Below are 20,428 nucleotides of genomic sequence, written 5' to 3'. Positions count from 1 at the left end.
CATTCTTGGTTCTATATCCTGGCAGCTGGGACTCAGTAGGAGTCTTAGGACAAGTTGAAGACACAGAGAAGGGACTGTGACTCCTGGTATCAGTTATCTAGTTGATCTGGCATTACCGATATTCCCAGTGTGCCTGATGGGGCAGAAGGACCCACAGCAGTCCTGGTGGAGACCAATACCCTGTGTACAAGGTCAGGGCCTCTCAGTTTGTCCTCTGCAGAGATCTGTGTACAAGGCAAGGACTCAGGTCTAATTGCTGCAGACAGATGCTGTGTTCTTTGAGCGGAGGCAGGTGGGTAAGGAAGGAGGCGGTGGGGGTGGCTGTACAGGAGGAGGTGACATTTGTTAATATGTCAAGGGACCGTGTGAATTCAGAGGATGCGTCAGCATCATTTGAGGGAGAAGATGAAACCGTCTTTTCTAATGACACACGGGTCTGCAGAGACAGCAGGGGTTTTCCGGTTTTGCTTCTCTGTAGTAAGGGCATTTGTTTCCGTTCTCAGTGTTTGGATGGAAATCAGCTTAAGGGAGGAGTGAACATTCCCAACCTTTCCCCATGCGACACATTTTAGCAGAGCTTCTGGCAGTTTGCAAAATTAACTGTCACTTTCTCCCTTTCTGTCATAAACAACCAAAGGGCCAAATAGCAGGCAGCAGAGGGAAGAAGAGCTGCCAGTGATCTGGGCAACCTCCACACCGAGCGGTCTCCAAAGATGGAGCATCCATGAGATCAACAGAGCCCTCTCTACCCTCCCCGCTTTCCCTTTCTCTTCCACCCCCCCCCCCCGGCCACAGTGAAGTCCAGGTCCAGGCTCAGTGCTGCCTGATTGGACCTCACGGGCACTGTCACTAGCTCCTTACCCCTTTGTCCAGTGGCACCTTCACGTCCATGGAGTGAGACCCCGTTTCCCCATTGATCATGGCGGTCCTCAGCTTTAAGAGGAAAGAAAAGGGGATTGGTGCCTGTTCACCTGGATCCGGGCTCTGACCATGTCTTAGAATCCCTGGGACACTGGCCTCCCCTTTGCCTCCGAGCAGACTTCCAGGAGGGAAGATGGACCTGAGTCTAGGTGCCACTGGCTTACAGTTGTGGGCTCTCACTGAGGCGGGACTCTGAGGGAAGGATGCTCTGGAATATAGGGTTGTGTTGCTGAGACATAATCTCCTCTAGGATGCGATATGGAGACTAAGACGTTAGACATGACAACCCTGAAACCATGCTGGGCTTATAGGCACGAGCTCAGCCTGTCTCAGTAACCTGTGACGCCAGGGTCATGGCTCGATATCCACAGCTGCTGAAAGGATCATAGGCACAGAACCCAACCGTTTGCCCGGTGGCCTTGGCACTCCCAGGGCATCCAGTGCTCATTTGCCTGTGACAGGGCTAACTGGGGGAAAGCGTCCCACTCACGATTTCAGCTCGGTCCTCCCACTCTACTTCTGAGAGGTCCACACTGTTGTAGTTGGGTTTGGGTCTCAGCTTCTTGCCTTCTCTGTACTGGAGTGAGCCAGACAGGATGGAAAAGGTAGGGTTAGCATGCACCCTGTTCCCCTTCCCTCTTCTTCAAAATCCTTCAAGTACCCTCATAAAATCCAAAGCATTCCATAATCATCCAGGATGAGCCAGACCAAACTGACACTCAGTGCAAAGGTTCCATGACCCATGTGTGCCACAGATGGCCTCTGAACCTCCTGGTGTGTGTGTGTGTGTGTGTGTGTGTGTGTGTGTGTGTGTGTGTGTGTGTGTATACATGCGTTTCCCATGTCAGGCATCTCCCTTCCTATTTTGAAAGTCCACTTGTCGCAGTTTGGACAGGTCTTATTACTAGAAAGGTCTCTCTCCTGTGGAGTTCAAATCTGTCTCCCAACTTTTACTTCTCGTTGCCAGCTTTCATCTGGAACCACCTAGAACGTGCTCCTCCTGACAGGGCTTGCGATGCTCAATCTTGTCACTTCTAAGACTTGACTGTCTCCAGCTAAACATTCCCAGTCTGAAGACACCTCAGCTCTCGCTGAAGATGCTCAGCTCTGTCAATGTCATCCTGAAAACAGAGCTGTCGGGGAAGAAATCAATCTTGCTCGTGGAGTCTAGCCAGGAGAAGAGAGAGGTGTGGTTAGAACCGAAGCACCGTGGCCTCTGCCTGGGTTTCTGCTGGCTGTTCGAACAGCCAGGCCAGTTTGGATGCCCAGATGGCGCCATAAGCCAGGCAAATCCCCTCGGAGTTCTCACATGGTACTCTCCCACGCGTGGGTGTTCAGTTTGCAGAGCGCCCACCTATTTCTCATGTATTTCATCTTGTTAATCTCAGATGATCATTTTAGAATGCTTCATGAGCAATCACTTTCTCCTCCAGATTTTAAGGCATCTGCAGAAGCATCTCATCTTGATAGTGTTTTGTTTTGTTTTTTTAAATTGGTCAGATCCCAGCACAGATCTGCAGTGCTTAATAACCACCTGTCTCCAAAAATTTGACACAGATCCCTGAACCAATTCTTGGAGCAGAATCATTCTCTTGTTCTTCCTCCCTCTCTCCCTCTCTTACTCTTTTGCTCTTTCTCACTCTCTCTCCCTGACAGATATCATCATGTCATCTGTAATTACGCCCATGGTACTTCCCTGGTTTAGTTTAGTAGTGCCATCAATAAAAGAGGAGAGTTTATCACCAGAGTATCTTAAAAATAGCACCATCGACTTCTGTAAATGGGTCCCCGTTAGATGTTTGGGAGTTGAAGTCACCATCATTGCGTATCTTATTTCTGCTGGTTATTTCATTTACTTGGGTTTTGTTCTCTTCTCTCCTGGTTGTAGTATGGATGTCGCTCCACTTTCCCTGCTCTGAGCGCCTCCTTACCCCTGGCCCACACAATGTTCTGTTCTCAGCCTTCCCGAGGTCCAGGGTCCTTAGTGCTGCCCTGTCTTCTTCTCCCTGAGCTGTCTCTCTGGCAACAGCCCAGTGCCATTTCCTAAGTCTCAGCTACACCTGACAGATTGTAGCCCATCCTTAGCCTCTCAGAATAAACGTATGACTTCATTTGGTTGGGGACATTGACATAGAAAGATTTTTTTAGGCCCCCTTTCTTATTCTATTGCTAGGAAAATTCTCTATTATTTTGCTTTCTGTAATTTCACCATCTGCTTTCCTGATACTACCTTCCTTAAGCAGTACCCAGTGTAAGCCCCACTGCGTCCTTTGGTAAGCAGTTCATGTTGTTTACATGCCTTCACACATTAGATTTTGATTAGATATGTTCTTGTGTTTACAGCACTCTTACTAGCATGATAATGCCAGGCATACAGTAGGTCCCCAATATGAACTGGCTAGTGAAAGCATTATTCACGTGCGTTTCCTAGATGGATACATGCAGGTGGGTTTCTGATCCATGTCCCTTAATTCTGTATTCCCTTAATTCTATATGTCCCTTAATTCTATCCAACTCTGGGATCAACCTACATGTTCTCTCTCTGTGAGTCACTTGATAGCACTGGTCCAAGAACCTGTTAGTATAAGGCTGTCTGTTATGGGTTCAGATAAATGCCCTGTTGAGTCTGAATTGGGAAGAGAGTGGGGATAGTCCAATGTGTCTCCCATCTGAGCCCTCCCATTCGCTTTGGGTGGTTCAGTCAGATGTCTTAGGAGTTCTGTATCCACTTGAGCTAACTGCCATGAGACTTAGTTCAACTGGTCTCCCCAAATGACTCCCGAGGCAGAGAAGTCCCTTTGTCAATTCTGCTATCCAAGCTTCTTGGGGTTCCTCAGAAGAAAGTAGGTTTAAGATGCCTCCAGGCCTTTAGATCCACCCCCTCCCCTTATCCCTCCAGCCTCACACCAGCAACATGACCATTGCCCCTGTGGACGAGGCCAATCCCTGGAAGTAGAATATTCAGACACCAGGCGCTCAGTAGAACTCATGTGTAAATACCCACAGCTCCTGGACAGAGCCAGAAGGGGACAGGGGTCCTAGGCAACCTCGAAGACACGCTCAGGGAGCCTTCACTGTCCTTGTGAGAGGGCTTTGCTATTTCTGTTGTGAACTCATTGTTCACATTCCCTTCTTGGGCCTCTGGGGCTCTGCTGCTCCATCTGTCAGATGGTAGGAGGGATGGAGTCACCGAGGCAGTGAAGGTTTGTGATAAATGTCTGCAGTGATCAAGCTTAAAAGAGATTTATTTGATTTCAAATTAAGTGTATGTGTGTATCTGTGGGTGTGTACATGTGGACACAGGTGCCCATGGAGACCAGAGGCATCCCATCCCCCAGGACTGGAGTTAAAGAGTGTTATGAACTGGCTGAAGAGGGTTCTGGGGACTAAAGTCAGGTGCTCTTAGCTGCTGAACCATCTCTCCCTCATGGTTTGGCTCTTACACAACTCTCGAAGGCCTCTTTATGGGCGGCTGGGCTCCAGCGTGACACTGCTGGAAAACGCTGGAATGTTTAAAGGAGATCAAAAGCCCAGTGAGAGGGTTAATGTCCTTAAAGAGGGTTACAGAACCGGAGCCTCTTTTTCACTGTATTCCTGGGGTCAACAGGTTCATTCCGTCCCATGCTGTGCTGTGCGCACCCCACCAGAGCGTAAAGCACTAGGCTTAACCAGCTATGGACTGAAATAGTTCTTTATAAGCTTGCAATTGCAGATGTTTTATTACAGTAATGGAAACTGGGCTGTCCTGCAGGATGCCATCCTCACAAGCCCAGCCTGCATCACCTGCTCCCTGGCTGTTCACCAATCATTCCATGTGCTTTTTTGCCTTGGGCATCCTCCTAGGTAATTATTTGGAAACAGGTACAGTGACATCGAGTTTCTATTCCTCTTGTATGATCCAAGGAATTTTGGCCTTTTTAATTTTTTTTATTTATTTTTTTGTGACCTGTCCCCAAATCTCATAGGCTGTACTTACCAAAGGTCGGAGGTCAGGATGAGAGAGGATGTAGCCATTGTTAGTGTTCAGGAAGGCATATCCATGCACCCCAAGCTGCCAAGGTCAAGGGTGGAGGGCATTAGACATGTTAGATGGCTAGGCAGGGGAGGAGGGGAAGGGATCATTGAAAACAGCAGCAAGTGTTAAATAGGGATCATGGTAAGCCAGGGTCATGCTTCTACCTACCGCTCTCTGGTCAAGCAATCATGGATAGAAGCCAAGAAACTGAAACTGTGAGCCCAAAGAAATCTCTCCTCCCTTTGAGCTGGGTTTTGTCACAGCAATGGAGAGCTGTGGCTTAGGTACCATCCCTCTGGGATCCCCTCAGGCTCACCTTATATCGGGGTGCCAGCTTCATGAGCTCTCTTAGGGTCACGTCAGAGCCCACTACACCCAGGAGAATGCCATGGGATCTCTAGAAGGGACAGTGCAAGGTCAGGGAAACTGGGCTGCCCAGACTAGACTCTAGGCCTCCCTGGGGCCCGGAAAGGGGAGCGTTTACTGATGTTCCTTTGCAGTTAGACTGTAGGCTAAGCTCCTCCAAATAACAATGTAGACTGTCAGATGGGGCTCCAGGGGCAAGCTCAGCTGTTAGGAAGATTAATGCCCTGTATTAATATTTAAGTAGTAACATTTAAATGAAACACAAAGCTAAGTGAAATATTAATATTCATGCCAGAGGATGAAATAAAAGGACCATAACTTGTGTAGTCTCTATAGCACAGGGGACCCATAGGGAAGTGTTTTCTCACCAGACAGACTACAAAAAACTCTAGAAATCCCCTCACTAGAGGCCTTCGCCTACAAGCAAGAGTGTACCCACTTTGGTTAGTTAAGTGTGATTAACCTGGAAGGATAGCAGAAGACCCCATAGCCTTCTATCTCAAGAATAAAGCAGGGGTTGTCCCACCCCAACCGGCCTGTAGGAGCTTGGAGAGCAGCACAGACATCAGACCCATAGTTGGCCAGGAGGTTCTTCTGTAGCTGGCCCAGGACCGGGCTTGGGAAACTGCATCCAACTCTTGCAGTTGGCTGTGAAGCTCAGTGGGCAGAACTCTACCCTCTATGCCTCGGCACAGGGAAGGGCCACTCACTGTTTCATTCTTTTTGCTGAAGACTGGCATGGCCACTGTGGTGAGGAGCATCAGGCTCTGCGCCTCTGAGGTGAAGAGCTGGGAAGGAGAGGGCAGAGATCAGAGGAGGAGCAGGCTCAGGCGTCTGCTGGTCTATTACTCAGAGCAGTGTGGGAACCCAGTCCTAGCACTCCCTTCACCAGCAGGAGAGGCAGGGATGCTAAGGGGAGCTAGCGGGGAGAGATGGGAGGAGAGGCGGTTAGTGGGGCTCATGTCGCTCAGCAAAAGCAGTGTGTGAGCCAAGCAGTCTCATCTGGGCAGACCAAGGACGATCTCAAGCCCAGCAAACAGAGTACAGCATAGCACAGCTTTTCCAGCAGCCTCTGATGTGGACCTGAGGGTGCTGCACCACATGGCCCAGGCCAGGGAACAGAAAGGAAGACATTTCTGCACAGACGTTCAGACATACAGACATGGGTTAGGAGCAATGGCCTGAAGGCAGGGCGTCTGAGCATTGGCTGCCTCAGGTCACCCCTAACGCACGTGGGGCAGACCCCTAGCTCTGTCTACTCAGGATCAGGATGGGACTCCCCTGACGCCTCGGAAGGGGCCTGCTCGTGTGCCTCTATTAGAAGGAAGATGACAGTGACGCCAAGCAGAAACAACCGCTCTGTACAAGCTGCCTGCTCAGGTCACCTGGAGGCCATTGTGTGTACACCAGACCCCTGCCCCCCGACCAGTGGCAGCTTTGACTCATCTCTTCCCCTTCCTCCGATGTTTCAGCATGGAGCTGGGAAGCAAGGTGTTCGCTGCATGGACTGCACTGGCATCTCCTTTATTCTAGGTTCAGTCTTCCCAGCTACACAAGACTCGTAGGACCCTGAAGAGCTGTGGCTCTCCAAGCCAGGGGAGCATCTTCAGGGGAGCTGCAGCCAAGCCTTGGCCGGGTCTCCTTCTCTACCTCCCTTAGGCCTCGTCCCATGCTTGGGTAGCCTGTGCTATCCCTGAGCCCTTGGCTGTGGATCACGGTACAGGATAAGGTTACCTGTCCTCTTAGTGAACTACTGTCTTAACCTTAAGGCTCCAGGCATCTGCACATGGGCCTGGTTCCCAGGGATGTCGACATTGCAAAGGATAGGTAAGGGGAGGCTTGGAGATGTGATAGCAGGGGCTTTAACTGAGGACATTTTTTTTTTTTTTAAAGTGAAGGTAAAACTGTGTCTTCGTCTCTAGGCAGGGACAAACACTGATCCTGGGAGGCCATGCTGAGTGTGGAGTACCTCAGTAGGGCTGACAGGAACTGCCTGAAATCATTTGCACAGTGGCCTAGTGAGGCAAGGCTTTGTCTCTGCCACTGTCCCCTCCTTCCTAATTCCTCTGCGAGGCTCACACTTGCCTGCTACCTAAGTGTGGCTGCTATCTAGGTATGGTCACCACGGACCACTGCCCAGTTTCCTCTCACATTGCAAGTTCCTTCTGCCAGGTCCTCAGCATGCCCATAATATGCACGTGGGAGAGAGGCCCAAGGGGCACGTGCTGGGCTGGGGGCAGGAGGCAGGAGGCAGGAGGCAGGAGGCAGGAGGCAGGAGGCAGGAGGCAGGAGGCAGGGGGCAGGGGGCAGGGGGCAGGGGGCNGGCAGGAGGCAGGAGGCAGGAGGCAGGAGGCAGGGGGCAGGGGGCAGGAGGCAGGAGGCAGGAGGCAGGAGGCAGGAGGCAGGAGGCAGGAGGCAGGAGGCAGGGATGGATGGAGGGATGAGCGTCAGCATGCAATGTGGGGCTGTCAAGACAATACTAAAGTTAGTCTCTCCTCGCCTCCCCTCCCCCTCCCATTTCTCCCATTTCTCCAACCCATGTGACCAACAGGCACCCGGACATTAGAGGGGACAACAAATTGAGAAGGCTCTTCCCTGAGGTCTCAGCCATCAGTGTGGGACAGATCGGGTCTCCTGGGCAGGGCTTCTGGGAAGAACCCTCTCCAGAGTGCGCTCAGGAGCACTGGGAGGAACTTTAGAATGGATTCCTAAGGCTTTGGTCCCAGCTTGGCAAGGGCGGTTTATAACTATGGTGCGTTCTAGAGTGCACGTGCCCTTGTCCTCAGATACAGAGTACAGAAAAAAAAGAGAAGCCGAAAGGGCGTGGTGTCTTCTCAGCCACTTCGGTAGCTTGGGCGGCAACACCGGTTTGAGGTCAGCAAGAAGTAAGTGTGTGAGCCAGGAGGACTCCTGAGTGGTCTCCTTTAAGGGTCTCAGTAGGGTTGCCCACGCTAGCCCCTAGAAGCAGGGAGTTGGGGCTTAGGCTGCAGGAAGGAGCCTGGGTCCCTGTGAGCAGAAGCCTTACCATCTCTGGGATGGCCAGCACTAGACCTCTACGCTTTTTCTCTGCCTTGGTCTTATCCAAGCCTCTGTTGTCAGGTCTTAATCCTAGTTTGTTTATTGTCCCAAGGCAGGTGGCTACATGCAGGTGTGATCTGGGAAGAGGTGGGAAGGTCTCCCTCACATCCCCCAAGACTTCTTCCGTGACCTCCTATCTTGGATATTTTTATTCCTCTGCCCAAGATATCACCTCTTCCAGCCTGTGACGTGCAGGCAGCACCCGGACGAAGCTACAGAATGGGGAACCATTGGTGTGAATATTCTCTTCCCATGGCTATTGGGAGAGGACAGTAGGGCAGGTAATGTGGAGTGGACAGGAGCACAGGGGTGGGGTGTCTGTTGTGCAGGGACCTAGGCCTCTGGGGCAAGGGGACACAGAGTGAGGCTGCAGCTTAGACTGAGGGCTGTGAGGGGAAGGTGATGATGGAAGACTTTTTGTCACACTCGATGGCTCCTCCTATGGAGGCAAGATGTTGGGCTCTCTGGACCAAGATGTCACCTCTTGCTCCTCCCCTTAACTCTGGCCTCCCTGCCCATCTGGACCCATCGTCGTGCGCACCCGGCTGTCCATGTAAGCCTCTGTCCAGATGATGTCGTGGTCGTGGTTGATGACCATGGGACGGCTAAGCACATGCAGGTACTCCATCACGTTCTCCTGCGCATCCGCCAGTGTGGAGATCTGGGTGTAGTAGCCTGGAAAGGGCAAGGCTCTGACCACAGGATGCAAAGGACAAGCTCTTACTTGGTCCCTCTGTAGGGACCATGCTCACTCCCAGCTTCTGGGTACTCCTAGCTGGGCCCCTTTCCTTCCTGGAGGTCATGCCTTGTCTCTTAGTACAAGACAAAGAAGGCCTTCTCTGCTCCAGTTTGGAAGACCTTGGAGGAACCTTCCCATTGCTAATATCCCCCCCCCCCAAACAACAGCAGGGGCTTCAGCTGCCGCAATGGTGCTCACCAACAAATCTCGAATATGTTTTGTGTTCTGAGAATTGGTTCAAAGACCCCCAACAAGATGGCAGCTCTTGTCCTACTGTGTCCATAGCCCCTAGTTTCCCTTTTCACCGGTCTTCCTCAGGCTATGGAGCAGTGCTTGATTCTTTTCAGGATAGCCACAGTGCTACTATTCAAGTCATATTGGAACCGAGGGTCACATGCTGGCTACACCAAGGTCAAGACTGAGCCATTTGTCCCATCACCCTTGAGCCACAGTCTCTGAGCAACACTGGGTACAAAGTACACTCCCAGTAAATTTTTGTTGAATCAACAGAATTGCATTGCAAGTCCAGGTCATGGGTTCTGATACCAGATAGAAGAGAACTCTTGGTGTACACACACACACACACACACACACACACACACACACACACCGTTATTCCAGGGAAAGTACTGACTTGTTGTGTGTGGTAACTGGTACATGTGATCCCAGCACTTGAGAGGCTGAGACAGGAGGATCACCATGACTTGTAGTCGTTTTGGGCTCTCCCGCAATAGCCTATCTTGTAAAACCAATAAACTAATAAATAGGGTTAAGAAGTCTCAGTGGGTAGGGGCACTTGCCAAGAAGTCTGACAGCCTAGTAGGCTAAATCCCTGGAAGCTGCACTATTGAAGGAGAGGACTGACTCCCATGGGTTGTCCTCTGACCCCCCCCCCCCCATGTATGTGACTGGGCATCTGCACAGATGGGCATGCACACATACACATACACAAAGAATAAGTGAGTAAGTGAAAAGTTAAAAAAGTTAACCACCCTCAGAAGAAACAAATCAATCAAGAAATAAATAGGAGCTGGAGTAACGGATCAGTCAGTAAGGCACTGGCCAAGCACGGAGGCCTGAGTCTCATCCCTAGAGTCCGTGTTTTAAAAGCTGAGTGGGCTGGCTTTGCCCTGGCAGTCTAGGCAGACATGGGTGGGTCCCTGAGCCGCCCCAGGTAGCCAGTCTAGCTCAGCTGGTAAGAGAAATCCTCTTTCAAAAAACCCAAGATGGATGGTCCCTCCTCAGGAACAACTGCTCCTGACGTCTGGCCTCTGGCCTCTACACACGTGCACACACACACACACACACACACATACACGTGTTCCCCCAATGTGTGCACACATATAAGGAAAAGAAAAGGTGACCCTCCGCTTTCGTCTTGGAAAAAGAGTCAATGCCTTAATTTGCCACAATAGGAATGAAGGCGGGGCCCGAGAGAGCTGGCATTGAAAACGTGGGTCCCTTCTTGCTTCCCACCCTGTCGCCTGTGTTGAGTATTTGTACAAGGCTTTTGTTTGAGGAGACAGTTCTCTTGTCTAAGTGGCCTCTGATTTGCATTGCCGGTGACTATAAGCCTGGAGTCCCTGCGGGGTTGATGGACTGTCTACTCCTGCTTCAGAGAAATCTGCCCTCCCTTTCTCTCAACAATGGGGGACAGACTGCACTGTATTGCTCCTGGAGAGGCCTCTGGCCAAAGCTTGGCCCTCAGTAATGCTGTCCCTCTGTCTCCGTGTGGACCGCAGAGTGTTTCACAAAGTCACTTACCTTTATTGTTGCAGGCAATCCACTTCATGCGGTCAGCAAATGTCACTTCTCTTCCAATAAGGTAAGTGAAAACTCGGACCTGTCCGTAGGAGACGGGCTTAGCAGCTGCAGGCAGCATGGGCGTCACTTATGAAGGGCTCACATCTAGGGCCACGCATGTCTCTGTTCTGGATTCTCCAGTTGCACCCTCTTAGGTTAGAGAAAATCCAGAGGGGCCTGGCAGGAACATGAACTGCCAGGGTCCCAACGAGCATGAAACAGTTCTTATGTCTCAAAACCACGCTGGTCCTCTGCCCTGCAGCCTCTTGCATCCCTCCTCTGGGCCCAGGCCGCTGTAACTTTGAGATACTCAGAACATTCAGGAAGAGGTAAACAAGTCTAATGGGAAAGAATGTCGAACTTGGGGTGGTACCACACACAAGCCTACTATGATTTAGGGGAATGCTCCCTTGGCATCAGAAGAGGTCCCCTTTCCCCCCGCCTTCCAGCAGGAGTCAGTACCTTTCGGTCTGGCCAGTTATAGGTCTCAAACACGGGCTCGTAGTCTTCCACAGCCCCATCGGTGATCAGCATGATGGCCTGGTTGCAGAGACTTCCTTGTTTGGACTCTTGGAACTGAGGAATAGGGACAAGGCTGTCATCACAGGCCACAACCTAACAGTTGCAATATGGCCTTCCTCTCCCCCCCACCCCCGCCCTTCCAGGCTCTGCCAGCAGTTGGTACCTGTTTCAGGATCTCGAAAGCTTCAATCAGAGCTTGACTCACGACACCCACACCTTTGACCATCAGCTCATCCACCAACTGTTTGAAATGCTGTCAGGGTAGGGGGTCATGTAGATACAAGATGAGGCTCAGAGGATCAAGTGGGTCCAGGAATCCTTGTGTCTACTCCTAACTGGGGAGAGTGCTTAGAAGTGTTATCCGTGCCTGGCTGCAAGTCCCTAGCTCCACAGGGGCAGCCAACCACATTCACTTGAGTCCATGTGTCTCAAATGGCCAAAGATGAAGTAAGTGTGCCAATCTCTCTTCTCCTAGAAGGCAGTGCCAAGGATGAAGCTAACGAGAGGGTGTACCGTCTAGGGTAACCACCGACTTGCTTTGCTCTTCCCAGGGGCCATGTGGGGGCAGGGCACAGATGCCTTCCCTAACTCTGATGGGAGCTTCGGGCTGTGGTGGACACTTACCTCCCGGTTGTCTCTATCTGCTTGGACAAGGATGCCTTTGAAGCAGGGCTCGATGTAGTGGACATAGTCATTGTACTGCAAGCCAAGTAAAGGAGAGAGAGAGAGAGAGAGAGAGAGAGAGAGAGAGAGAGAGAGAGAGAGAGAGAGAGCGCAGATGTCTCACCTGGGCAACCGAGCAGCACAATTTTGGGGTGCCTGAACAGAGTAAGCAGAGGATCTTGACTCTAAAACTGTTCCCCAAATCCTGGTTCTGATGTGAGGTGCACCTTCTAGAGTGTGCTGAGAACCTGCCGATCCTGAGAGAACTCCCGTGTGCACAGGCAGGCACTTTCCACCAATCCCAGAGCCTCCCTTGCATAGATCCCCTCCCCAGCCTGAGTAGGGATTCCAAACTACTGTGTGCTGTTCTTTGATAGAAGGTCTCATGCAGCGCAGGCTGGCCTGAAATTCAAGTCCTATCTCTTGACTTGGTTTCTAGAATCCTGAGAGTGTAGGTGGGGGCCACCAAGCTAGTTTTACACTCACTCCTCTCTGTCTACATACACGTAGATGGCCATTTAGCTACCCATAGGGAGAAACATGAATTATTACTGTCCCCTTTTCTTAATCTCTCTGGTTGTTAGAATACAGATTTCAGGGTCTTTAACCCACTTTCTGCTTAAGGAAGATGGGAGTGAGCAGACGCAGTAACCACATCACTGAAGAGCTAGGGCTACAGCAGGAGAGCTGGGAGTGTCTCTGAGGAAGCAGGGCAGAGTGTGGTACAGAAGAGCTGCAGGCTCTGAGGGACAGTGCACTTCCCCTCCCCGGTAGAGTATGGAACACGCTTTTGTGGCCATCCTGTCGGTACAGGCTCTGCGATAAGGACGGAAGTCAACCCAGGGAGGGGTTGGCTAGGAGTGATGCCACAGGCAAGCAGGGCCCTGGGTAGCAGCTCAGGGTCTGGATTCCCCCAAAGGACCATTCTGAAGCAAGATACTCTTGCCTATTCCTGTCTACATGGTACATAAATTCCAGCAACGCTAGAAACGGCAGCAACCATGCAGGCTGATAAAGGAGTTTGGATCAAGTGACCTTCAGAATGGCACCCCAGGGTGGTTGTCAAGGCTGCTTTCATGGAGCTCAAGTGGTCCCTGTTTGGTTGTACTTTTAAGCACTTAGCCCCTTCCTTTTATGCGTCTCCTCTCTGCCTGTGTATCTGGGCTTATGGGATAAGGAAAGGGAGAGGAGTCATAACGGAGCGAGCATCCAAGACCACCCGACCTCCTGTGGAGGGGAGGTTGCCAGCAGCCATCCCGCCAGGAGCCCATGGCGGGTCCCCAGCCCTACCAGGAGCCCATGGCGGGTCCCCGGCCCTGCCAGGAGCCCATGGCGGGTCCCCGGCCCTGCAAATGCTGGTGGTTCTCTGTAGCCGAGCCCAGACACTGAGACACTTCTGGAGAACGTGGCCTCGATGACGGGTGTGCCCATTCACAAATGATTTCAGATGCTTTGAGGGGCCTTGTAACGCAACCTTGTAAAAACCCCAGGCAAACTGTGGGTGCTAGCTTGGGAGTCCTCAATGTGGAGGAAGGTGTCCCTTTGTGGCGGGAAGCACCTGTGGCTGGAAACACAGGCTCTTACGGGGAAGGGACTGAGGTAGCAGAATAAACTCCATTTTGTTTTCAAGACTCCACTCTGAGTTTACTTGCCCTTAGAGAGACGTGGCCGACGAAGAGGCAAAAAACAGCAGGACAGATTCCGTCTTGTCCTCCAAACACTGTTTTAAGCTGCTGTCCTTGGAGAAAGCTGCTGTCTAGAAAGCTACTGTCTGCTGTTCTTGAAGTGATATGGCCCCCACCCTTGGGCTCTGGGAAAGAAAATTCCTTTACCCTTTCATGTAATGCCAAGGCTTAGAAACCCCCACATGCGGTTTTGTCCTTTATAAACCCACTTCACCTAGAGCTGGGGGGGGGGTGTCACTCTCCTTCCTGTTCCATCAGAAAGGGAGCATGACCCAAGTGCCAGCTTGAATAAAGACCCTCACGTGCTTGTATCGGAATCATGGTTCCTGGTGGTCTCTTTGGGGTTTTTACAATCTGAGCACAACAATGGTACAGGAAAAAGAATATTTTCCCAGAGCAGAGAGCCACTGCAGAACAGGAAGCCACCATTACCGCGATGATGTTCACGAAGTCATTCTCTCCCAGGGTGTCCAATATGGTGGTAATGGTGTGCTTGGCGATCGCCATCCTCAGCCCCTTCATGCTGCCGCTCATGTCCACCAGAATTACGATGTCTTTGGGAGACGTGGCAGCTTGTATGTACCTTATCAGAAAGAAAGGCAACGGGAGGGAGGTCAAGGCTGTATTGCACCTGGCTGGAAGCCTCCAGTTCATTTATTTGATCTGGCCCATGGGTTTCCCCAAGTTTAGGCCAGTGTCCCCTTGTCCCTAGATTTCACAGTGTGTTGTAACCCCTGGACATGGAGGCTGCTGGGGTGCTGAGAGTGGAAGTAAGCTTTCTTATTTTTGGCAGAGGACAGCCAGGATCGCTGAGGGCCTGGCAGCAGGAAAGGAGGGAGCTCAAATACATGGCTGATCTTCCAGGAATAGTTGGGCAAGAACAGAGCTGGAGACAGCCTCGGGTACTGGAGGGAGGTCTGAGTTGGAGATAATGGGGAGGGAGGGAGGGAGGGAGGGAGGGAGGGAGGGAGGGATGACTGCAGCCAGCACATCTTCCTATTCCTTGGTTGGATTAAACCACTGAGGTCCCTCCCTAAGCCTCTGAGTAGGGGAGGGTGCAAGAAAGCCAAGGCAAGCCCAAAGGATGGAAGAGAGGTGCTGGGGCAAAGTACCCCTCCTCTGGGTGTGCTTACCAGCCACGGTTTCTGCAGTCGAAGGCAATGACTCCATTTTCATCAGGCATCCACTTTATTCCTGGGGGAACAAAGCTTCATTTCTCACCAGCCCAGTGAGTTGCCCGGAGGCCCTGGCTGTTGCTGACTAACCCCCAGGACAGGTTCTGCTTCTGAGATGGAGAACATGCTGAGGGTGCTAAGCTACATCCTCTAAATGGCGGCAGCTGGAAGGATGGAGGCCACTTACATTTGATAGAAAGGAAGATACTTCCTATCAAGACTGTCAGAGCCATAGTGGAGACCCACCCATTCTGGGGCTTGTTTGTGAGGTTAAACCTCATATCAGATAGAGAAGAAGCACTGTGGGAGCCATGCCCATCTGGCCATGGGCACAGCAGAGAGAGCCAGAGCTCTGACCGGCTCTACCCCAGCCAGGTGGCTCATTAGCATGTGTGGTCCCTCCTGGGCTGAGAAAATATGTTACTAAGTAATTTGATTTCAGGAACTCCTGGCACAAAGCAGAGTAGGTGTTCAATAGCTGTCTCCTGGATGAAGTGAAGGGCCCGAGAGACCTTGCTTGAACCCTAGCAGAGTGCAGGGGTTGGATTTTGTCTCTTTGTCTAAGCATTAGTTGGGATAAACGCACACAGATCCCCACAGCAGCACGATGCATAAATCCTCCATGGAGAAAGACCTCCATAATCAGGAATAATGGTTTCAAAATGAGTGGGAAGAACAGATGGGATTGTGATATGCTAGACAAAGCGCGGAGGCAAAACCCAGCAGCCTTGCTGCCTCTGAGGGGTTTCAGGGTTTGATGGCAGGTGGGATCAGAGGAGGCTGGGGCTTCAGGGCCATTCCTGAAGATCACCAAGTGTCTGTCAATGGAGTCTTCAGGGTATGGGAGCAGCCAGAAGTCAAGGTCTTGAAGGAAGAGAGCAGACATGAGTAAAGGGAAGGCTTGATGGGACTTGTGTGGCATGGTTTTGACCTAGACTACAGGTGGTTAGAAGAGCGACGTCCTCCCAAGGCCACGCTGACAGCAGCGAGGTCATGGACCAATCTCAGACTGACAGATCTCAGACTGACAGCAGTGCGGTCATGGGAGTTTGATCTGAGATTGACAGTGGTGGGATCATGGGAAACTTGGTTTCAGAATGGTGAGGAGGAGTAGCTGAGCTGACGATCTTGGCTTGAATCAAAACCTCTGACAGCCCTGGATGCCTTACCTTCAAGTGGAAACGGAAATGAAGGCTCCCTCCCTCCATCTCACCCTCCCTCGTTCCCCAAGCCCTCATCACTCCTTCCCTCGTGGTTCCAGGCTGACAGGATTTCCCCAGAGTGCAAGCAGCACTGGCTCACACACGAAGATGATCAAAGGCACAAGGAACAAAGGTGAGGTGCAGTGAAATCAAGGCCTTAGGAGGTGCCTTCCCAAGGGCTCTAGATAGTGCAGCCACCAAATACAAACTACAGGCCAGGCTGCAGCACCCGTGCCCGAAATGTCCCCAGTACTTGTCTACTAAAGGCCTGGTCCCTAGCACATGGTGTCCTGTGGGGAATCTTGAAATGTTGCTCTACTGGGAGGAAGTTAGGTCATTGAGCCTTGAAGTTGTTACTGGGCCTTGCTCCACTTTTTTCCCTTGTGATTTCCCTGTCACCATAGCCTAAGTAGTTTTGCTTTACTATCATGACGTTCTGTATTGACAGGGCCAGGTGGCCATGACAACTTCTGACAACATGAGCCAAAATAACCCCGCCTTCCTCATGGGCTCATTGTTTCTGGTATTCTGTCATACTGAGGAGAGACCGATCAGCACAGAGTGCTTGGGAAGCCACAGAGAACGGTCAATGAGAAAAGGTGAAGAGTGAAAAACTAAGCCTGGTGGTGGTGGCAGAGGCAGGCAGATCCTGTGAGTCCTGGGCCAACCTGGTCTACAGAGCAAGTTCCAGGATAACAAGAGGTATGTAATAGGGAGACCCTACTTCAAAGAAAAGAAAGAAAAAGGAAGGAAAGAAGGAATAGAAAGAAAGAAATGAAAGAAAGAAAGAAGGAAAGAAGGAAAGAAGGAAAGAAGGAAAGAAAGAAAGAAAGAAAGAAAGAAAGAAAGAAAGAAAGAAAGAAAGAAAGCAAGCAAGCAAGCAAGCAAGCTGGGAGTTGTGGAGCATGCCTTTAATCCCAGCACTCAAAAGATGAGGCAGGTGGATGTCTATGAGTTGGAGGCCAAGCAGCCAGGGTTGTGTAGTGAGACCCTGTGAAGAAGAAGGGGAGGAGGAAGAGGAAGAGGAGGAGGGGAACAAGGAAGAGAAGGAAGAGGAGGAGAAGGAGGAGGAGAAATTATATTGAAGTTACAAAACTTCTTAAAAATGAAAAAAGTCTCAGGAAAAAGGAATACTCCAGTGAGAAAATAGAGCAGGGAAAGAGAACAATGGATGCTTGAAAGATTAGTTAGAGTTTTGTTGATTCTAGAATGAGAAAATCTAGTAAATACCCCACTGGAAGCGCAGAAGGAAAAAGGGGTGAGGTGAGGAAGACCATGATTGCAGAGATGTTGTGGGGCTGGAGAGATGACTCGGTCAGTAAGGTGCTTGCCTCCAAACCTGGGGACATGGGTTTGGATATCCAGCCCCGCATGTAGTTTCATGTGCCTGTAGTCCCTGTCCTGGGGTGTGTGCAGAGACAGGGGGCTTCTGGGAACTTGATGGCCAGCTAGTCAAGCCAAATGAGCAGGTTCCAGGGTTCGTGAGAAACCATGTCCGCCCCCAATAAGACGCAGGTGATTGAGAAAGACACCTGATGTCAACCTCAGGCCCATGCTCGCACACACACATACAAACACACACACACACACACACACACACACACACGCACGCACACGCACACACACACACACATGCACGCACACGCACACACGCACAAGTACACACGGCCACACACATACACAAACAGGCACACACAGCACACACATACACATACACACACAACACACATGAACTCAATACACACATACACATACAAAGTACACATGCATATACAACACGCACATGCAAACACACATACACATCCTGAAAAAAAAACAATGAAACAAAACAAAAACAAACCAAAAATGATAAAGAAGAGAAGCTGGCAAATGTTCTGGAATAGATAACCAAACTTCCATATCCAAGAGGCACAGTGCATCTCAACCAAGTAAAGGATCTGTGCCCGTGCAGCTGCATGAAGCTGGGGAACAGGCTAGGGGAAACAGTCACTTCGCAACAGTGCCCAGGGAAGGCACAGCAGCCATTATAGCAGATTCCTCAGCATTAGTGGGAGCCAGAAGAGGGAAACATGTCTTAGGATGCTGAGAGGAAAACACTCTTGCTTTAGGAATGCGACGACGCGTGAGAAGCATTACTGGAGAGTGAGGGCAAGAGGAAACACCTGCCAGTAGACACACTTGGAGGCAGCTTATCATTGGAGAGGACCCTTCAGAGCGGCAGCTGCCGGAAGAGGGAAAACACGCTGCAAAGAACAGCCCAGGGTGCGAGAAGGGAGAGGAAACAGGAACTGCAATTTTTAAGTCAGGTCATAATAATCTTATCTGTGGGGATGAAAATTTTGAAATGTTAGTTGATGATAAAGTGAAATCAGGACAGGGAAGGTGTCAGGACAGGGTGGGGAGTCAGTAGCATAGAGAAGGGGTCAGGGGCACAGGGGAGGGGTCAGGGGCACAGGGAAGTGGTCAGGGGCACAGGACTTCTTCTTTTAATTAGATAGTTTCTTTATTTACATTTCAAATGTTATCCTCTTTCCTGGTTTCCCCTCTAAAACCCCCCTATTCCCTCCCTCCTCCCCCTGCTCACCAACCCACCAACTCTCACTTCCTGGTCCTGGCATTCCCTTACACTGGGGGCATAAAGCCTTCACAAGACCAAGGGCCTTTGCTCCCACTGATGATCAAATAGGCCATCTTCTGATTCATATGCAGCAGGAGCCATGGGTCCCTCCATGTGTGCTCTTTGATTGGTGGTTTAGTCCCTGGGAGCTCTGGGGGTACTGCTTGGTTCATATTGTTGTTCCTCCTATGGGGCTGCAAACCCCTTAAGCTCCTTGGGTCCTTTCTCTAGCTCCTCCATTGGGGACCCTAAGAACACAGAACTTCTAAAGTCCTTTCTTGGAAGGAATGCTATTGGTTAGAAGATAATTGTATGTATTTGTAATGTTCTGTTGTGTTGAATATGTCTGAGGAGATTGTAAAGTAATTGCAGAAGGACTGGAAGCAGGTGAGGAACTTATTTTTAAAGGATACACCAAGAAGGAGGAGGAAAATGGATGAAGGAGATTTATCAAAAACGGTGATCATTTAAAAAGAAATAATATGGGGAGACTAGCAAAAAACTTAAAATAAGATTTCACACTCCAACAAGAACAAAAATGGAAGTGCCATTAACTAGTCAGTGTAAACAAAATATGGTCCATTTGGGTAAAAATTTAAGAGCTATAAAGTACTTTTAAGAGACATGGTTAAGGTAAAATGACATTAAAAAGCTAAAAACAAAGGGATGGAAAAATGTGTCATGTGAATGCCACTCTCTGACATCCAAGAAAGCAATTTAAAATGAAGTGTCGGGCAGGATCGGGGGTGTGTGTGTGTGTGTGTGATGAAAATCCAGACACAATAAGCAGATACAGGAACAGTGACTCAGAAAATGGAAACAAAACCATCAGAATGACAGAGCCAAAGATGCAGGGTTTTCTTTTGACCCAAAGAACTCATGTGCTCCTGACTAGCACACACAGGATGTTAAAAAGCTTGGGGTGTATCAGGCCATTAAAACCGGTTTCAATTGACTTCAGTTATTACCACACAGATCACAGAGCAACCGAGTTAGGAATTTATTGTATTATTTTTAACTAGACATATGTGTGTGGGTCTGTGTGTGGATATATGCACATGATTGCCAACGTCCATGGAGGCCAAAGCCACAGGAATCCCCTGGAGCTGGACGTACAGGCAGTTGCAAGCCACCCTGACATAAGCGCAGGATATTGAACTTGGGTCCTCTTCAATGACAATTCTCATCCACTGAGCTGTCTCTTCAGCCAGGGTTGTAGAATTTATTGTGAAAACATAATTTGAAATCTCTTTATGTTTGGAAATTAAAATTACGCCTTAAATAACCAAAGCATCCATCACTAGCGAAACCATGGGAGAATTGGACTGAAGATGCAGCAGGGTTGGCCCATGCCTGCTATCCTAGCACTAGAGGGGCGGAGACAGGAGGATCTGGAGCCCAAGGTCAGGCTGGCGAGCTGGCTTATGGGATAAAGGGCCGTGCTGCCAAGGCTGATGGCCTGAGTCAATCCCTGGGGCCCATAGAGTGAAGGAGAAAACTGAGTCCTGGGGTTGTCCTCTGACCCCCATGCTCTGCTATGTGTGGCATGTGTGTACCAGCCAAACAAAGAAACAAGTGTGATACATGCTCTGCTACGTGTGGCATGTGTGTACCAGCCAAACAAAGAAACAAGTGTGATACA

At 50.4% G+C, this 20,428-nt stretch overlaps 1 protein-coding gene across 2 annotated transcripts in view; it reads right to left on the bottom strand.

Annotated features, from left to right (window-relative positions):
- The window catches only part of Cacna2d4 (calcium voltage-gated channel auxiliary subunit alpha2delta 4), a 115,038-nt gene that overhangs the window by 67,714 nt on the left and 26,896 nt on the right, over window positions 1–20,428 (bottom strand). Inside the window, exons 7-18 of one of the 2 annotated variants that reach the window (XM_021190563.1) lie at window positions 14,926–14,986; window positions 14,225–14,375; window positions 12,069–12,143; window positions 11,608–11,697; window positions 11,385–11,498; window positions 10,884–10,962; window positions 8,922–9,055; window positions 6,013–6,090; window positions 5,253–5,333; window positions 4,898–4,972; window positions 1,412–1,498; window positions 862–933 (exon numbers count right to left, since the gene is read on the bottom strand). In XM_021190563.1, the coding sequence (XP_021046222.1) occupies window positions 862–933; window positions 1,412–1,498; window positions 4,898–4,972; window positions 5,253–5,333; window positions 6,013–6,090; window positions 8,922–9,055; window positions 10,884–10,962; window positions 11,385–11,498; window positions 11,608–11,697; window positions 12,069–12,143; window positions 14,225–14,375; window positions 14,926–14,986 (1,097 nt within the window). The remainder of the gene's footprint in view (window positions 1–861; window positions 934–1,411; window positions 1,499–4,897; window positions 4,973–5,252; window positions 5,334–6,012; window positions 6,091–8,921; window positions 9,056–10,883; window positions 10,963–11,384; window positions 11,499–11,607; window positions 11,698–12,068; window positions 12,144–14,224; window positions 14,376–14,925; window positions 14,987–20,428) is intronic. The other variant, XM_021190565.2, reaches the window with a different exon arrangement.

The sequence above is a fragment of the Mus pahari genome, chromosome 2 (assembly GCF_900095145.1).
Source record: "Mus pahari chromosome 2, PAHARI_EIJ_v1.1, whole genome shotgun sequence".
In the NCBI taxonomy this organism is placed as follows: domain Eukaryota; kingdom Metazoa; phylum Chordata; class Mammalia; order Rodentia; family Muridae; genus Mus; species Mus pahari.
The sequence above is the reverse complement of the archived record's forward strand: the minus strand, read 5'-3'. Positions and strand labels throughout refer to the sequence as shown.